The sequence below is a fragment of the Arachis duranensis genome, chromosome 4 (assembly GCF_000817695.3).
Source record: "Arachis duranensis cultivar V14167 chromosome 4, aradu.V14167.gnm2.J7QH, whole genome shotgun sequence".
In the NCBI taxonomy this organism is placed as follows: Eukaryota; Viridiplantae; Streptophyta; class Magnoliopsida; order Fabales; family Fabaceae; genus Arachis; species Arachis duranensis.
Window position 1 is genome coordinate 103,620,269 of NC_029775.3, and position 4,778 is coordinate 103,625,046.

The window sequence follows — 4,778 nt, forward strand, 5'->3', positions numbered from 1 at the left end:
TAATATAATAATATTGCATAATAAAAATAATAAAAGCAGAAATTATAACAAAAAAATAAAAAAATAGTAGTACTAATATAGTAACTAGTTTTATTGCAGTAAAGAATTTAGGGATTATTTAAAATTCTCACTAAATAAAAAAAACCTACAAAATCAATTTGCGTTATTGTTTAATAAATTTTTTAATAAATAATTTGTATTACGTTTTACACGTCTTTATATAGGAGAATTCTTCTAATATTAATACCGAATTGTTTTTTTTTTATAGAAGTCACGTTATCTCGTTTTGTATTTTTAATATGGGGTAGAAGGTGGTGTTTTTAAATAAAGTGAAAATTTTGTGTGTTTTTTATTTATACAAATACCATAAATCTGAGGGTTAAATTTGTGGTGTTTTAATTTTTTTTGGATAATCACAAATCTGAGAGTCAGATGTGTGGTTTTAAATTTAAAAAAAAATACAAATTTGAAGTCAGATTTGAGTTTTTTTTTATTTTAAATTTTTTTTTAATATACAAATATGACTCTCAAATTTGTAACCCTATGAAATTTGACCCTCAGATTTTTCTACTCTCTTAAATCTGAACGTCCGATTTGTTACTCAAAATTAAAAAAAAATTTAATTCATATTAAAAAAAATACACCAATGATCATAATGATAAATTACACACAATTTTTTTTCATATAAAAAAAAATTAGCGACGTTATCTTTCAAGAAAAATACACTAGAGTCCCATTGAGTCTTTACTCTAAATATTTCTTTCTTTCGTGAATATAACATCGAAGCTTGATCTTTGTATGCCAGATGAAAGAAAATTAATATTATTATATCAGAACCAAACTTATGCATGGCACCACAGCATCACTGCTCAGTGCTCACATGTTTAAAGTAAACCTCTTTTTTTCGTTACCTAATTTCTAAATAAAAAAAATAAAATAATAACATTCAAACATATACGAGCCATTTAATGATTGAAAAATACTCACGTGATCATATTTTTATATAAAAATAATAAATTCTTAGATGATTAATTAAATATATAATCAAATATATCAACTCATTTAATGGTTTACAGTGTTATCTTTATATGAAGATATTATCATAAAAATATCCACCTTAATATTTTTTTTCATAAATTAAAATAAAATATTTCTACACTACTGATCTTGCCATCATCAGACAATGAAGGTGTTGCCAAAAATTTTCAAAAACTCAAAAATGAAACTCTAGCAAGAGAGATATAAGTATCCAAGATCGTCGATTAAGAAAATATTAACTAATAACTAAATACATGTAAAAAACTCTTCTAATAGTATTGTATAAGAAGCTACAAATCCTGCTTCAATTGTTGTTGATGATGAATCATATCTTGGTCTTACAAACTTGGTTCTTAATCTTGAAATCAGGAACACCAATTATAAACTGGCAACTGGACTTAGCAACAATATGCTTCTTGATAAACCCAAGAAAAGTAACTCTACCAGGAATCTGAGTTAAGGTCTTCATGGTAATTTCACCTCCCATCAAGTCCCCAAGAAAACCCGTGATGTTACTTGCAACTTTATCAGCCTCTAACGTGAGTGTACACGGAAGAATTTCGGATCCCATTGAAGGAATCAAACCAGAGAAGATTTCAGTTTCTCCAACCTCGATTCCTTTGTAGAGAAGAACGCTCTTGCCCTCACCGTGCTTGAAGCTAGCGTGGTTCTTGTTTTCGACGCGAATCTTGAGGTCAAGAGTGATGTTGAGTTGGATGTTAATGGCGGGGAATGTGAGTTTTGGTGAGATTCCTTGCAAAGTTGCAGATACAATCTCTGTTTTTGGATCTTTGGTCTTCAACAACGTGAGGGCGAGGATGACGAATATGATAGCCAACAGAATGAAGAAGGAGATGATGACTACCATGGCGATGGCGCAGTTTCTTCTCTTTTTCATCTTTTTGTGTGAAACCACCGCAACTTGTTGATGCTCTTGGTCGTGGTTGTGGTTGCTCTCCGTCATGGGCTTGTGTTTTGACGATAATTCTAACTCAGACATTGTTAAGTTTGTGATGAAAATGGAAGCTTTGGAAGGTTTGGGGTTTAGAGCAATAATAACGGAAGTCGCAACTATATCGGTAATAATGTGTTCAAGGGTAGTTGTTAGGTGCCAGGGATTAAATGCTTTATTTATTTATTTTCAAAGATAGGGAGACTTAAACCCGCGACTTGTAAACGAGTACGGGGAGATTATGCTGTTTGAGTTATAGTTCATTGGCAGCCAAATAATTTTGAATAATTACAAATATTAAATTATTTTTAATAAATAAATTTTATTAATTTACGGGTATAAATTCTAAAAATATAAGTACATAGTTATGTTGATTTATTTTGTAAATTTTGATGAAAATAAATATAAACTATGTATTTTATGTATGTAAACCGATGTAAATATAAGTGTTTGTAAATTATTGTTAGTTAAGTATTGATCTAAAATGATAATAATTATTGATTATATAGTATTATTATTTTTATATCAAGATAAAAGTCAATTTGTGTATAATAGTTAATTTATTAATTCGTTTAAATGAGTTTAAATTTTGTGTTATACATATAATAATTCATTGGTATTAACAGATTTTTAAATAAAACTTTAATTCACGACAAATTAATCTTTAATCGGCTAAGTTGAAAAATACAGGAGAAAACAAAAAATTTGTCTATATGAAGATAGTAATTAAAAATTGTTAAATATTTAATATATTTAACTAAATTATTTATAATATGTGTTTATATTTTAAATAGAAAAATAATAATCTGATTGTGTTTTTTATAATGTCACTCTAATTATTTTTTATATTATGTATTTACATAAATTTATATAAAAAAATGAGTGGTATTAAATATTAATATTTATTTTCTTTAATTTTTATATTTATATAAAGTCATCTTTCTAGGAGTAGTAACGTAATTAATAACGAGACTCCTATCAATTCTCTAATAACTCAATGCGCGGCAAGAAAGCCATACCGTGTATCCAACTGCCAATCAAATTTTTGTTCAATAAGTGCAAGAACTTGACATGCCAGATGAATTATTAAATTCAAAAGAATATGAATATTTATACTTATTTGCTTACTCATAAGATCACACTCCATTCCTTTTATTCTATGTATCTGTACTCTTGCGCTATACCGTCACAAATCACAATAGAAATTCTCTGAACTATTATTTTATTTAATATTTGTTCGGTTGCTCGGATGGAAGATGGATCGAGTGAGACTGAGGTAGTGGTGGAGCTACATCTTTAGAAAGAAAGGACAATGGTCTTCTAAAATTAATAATTTATATATATAAGTCTTTAATTTTTTAGTTTGTTTTTTTTTTTATTTTTAATATTTTTTCTCTTCTTAATTTATATTTTTTATGTTGGTCCTTTTTAAAAAAAATTTTAGTTCCGTCTTTGGGCTAAGACAGATGCAACCGGGTGAGGTAGAATTAGAGTCTGAGCACGAACTTTGAGGACAAAAACGTCTGAGTCGTTGGTGTATCAGTGGGTGAGACCTTCTGCAAGGACACTTCAATGTTAAAATTAGTGTCCGTACAAAGTGGCGGCTAATTAGGATAAAAAAAGTAATATACCTTTGGTGAGGAGTATTCTGTATTTAGGTTGGTCCTTTGTGATTAGGCCCACTTGCATGAAAGCTTCTGCTAGCTGTCCATATTTTCTCTGCGGAACAGGAAGTGACGCGCGGGTCACCTCTTAGTTCGGGTCCATCAACCCGACGGGTCGGTGACTTGTGACCGAACCCAAAGTTTTTAATGGACTAGGCCAAAACAATATTTAATTTGTAATCCTCGTTTTAAAATATAAAAAATATATTATTTCATGATTCCATTTCTAATACGGTTAGAAAGAATAATTTTAGTAACTATTTATTTTATTTTTAGTGGCAATAAAAATAGTCGCTAATATTTTTATCGGTAATTAAATATTAATCCTCTTATATTTTGTCTTTAAACGATTTTAGCTCTAAGAAGGCAAAAAAAAACAGAACTTATTTTATTTAATATTTATTAATTGTTATATAATAATTAATAAATATTAAAAAAGATAAATTTTAATTATTTTTGAATAATTTATTTTAATTACCAAATATTTTTTATTATATGATTATGAATAAAGATCTTTTTAATAATCACTAAAAATATATAATTATCATTATAACGTATACAATAACGATAAATATATAATTATCCCAAAAGTATGAATTAAATATGACATATAATAATTAACTATTATGTCATCGCTACTAAATATTTGTAGTTAAAATTAATTTTTGTTGTATCCGAAGAAAAAGAAAATAGTTAGGTAGAGACACTACGGAATACAGTGATGTATCTCTTAATTGAGAGATTATATCATTCAATGGCACAGCAGTATATAGGTAAACTTAACAATCTCCCATCCTATATTAATGCTCTGAAAGTCAAATACATACCCTAATGTATTGTTTCCTTTGAATTCTATCATCAACGCGTAGCAGTGTGTCCTCACTAAGTCACTACCATTGAACATCACAATAGTGATAGACAACTACTAATATATAAAAGTCATTTCCCCACTACTATTGAATTTGTTGTTTTTGTATGAGTTTTGTATTGATTTATTAACATTTCTATAAAAAAAAATAAAATAAAATAAAGAGGCCTAAGATAAATAAGGGGAAAAGATGTGACTTTGTTACGTTGGTGCTTAACACAAAAACACTTGTTTATGTAATTTATCTTCTTTTTTA

General features: G+C 27.8%; 1 protein-coding gene across 1 annotated transcript; it reads right to left on the bottom strand.

The window, feature by feature from the left end:
- Positions 1 to 1,129: 1,129 nt before the first annotated feature.
- LOC107485390 (uncharacterized) lies at positions 1,130 to 2,123 on the bottom strand. Its single transcript, XM_016105915.3, has one exon. It carries the CDS (start codon positions 2,036 to 2,038, stop codon positions 1,364 to 1,366), a length of 675 nt encoding a protein of 224 aa, XP_015961401.1. The 5' UTR covers positions 2,039 to 2,123; the 3' UTR covers positions 1,130 to 1,363.
- Positions 2,124 to 4,778: the final 2,655 nt, after the last annotated feature.

Coding starts and splice junctions, on each gene's coding strand:
- LOC107485390 (XM_016105915.3), bottom strand. CDS start 2,038: ATGTCTGAGTTAGAATTATCGTCAAAACACAAGCCCATGACGGAGAGC.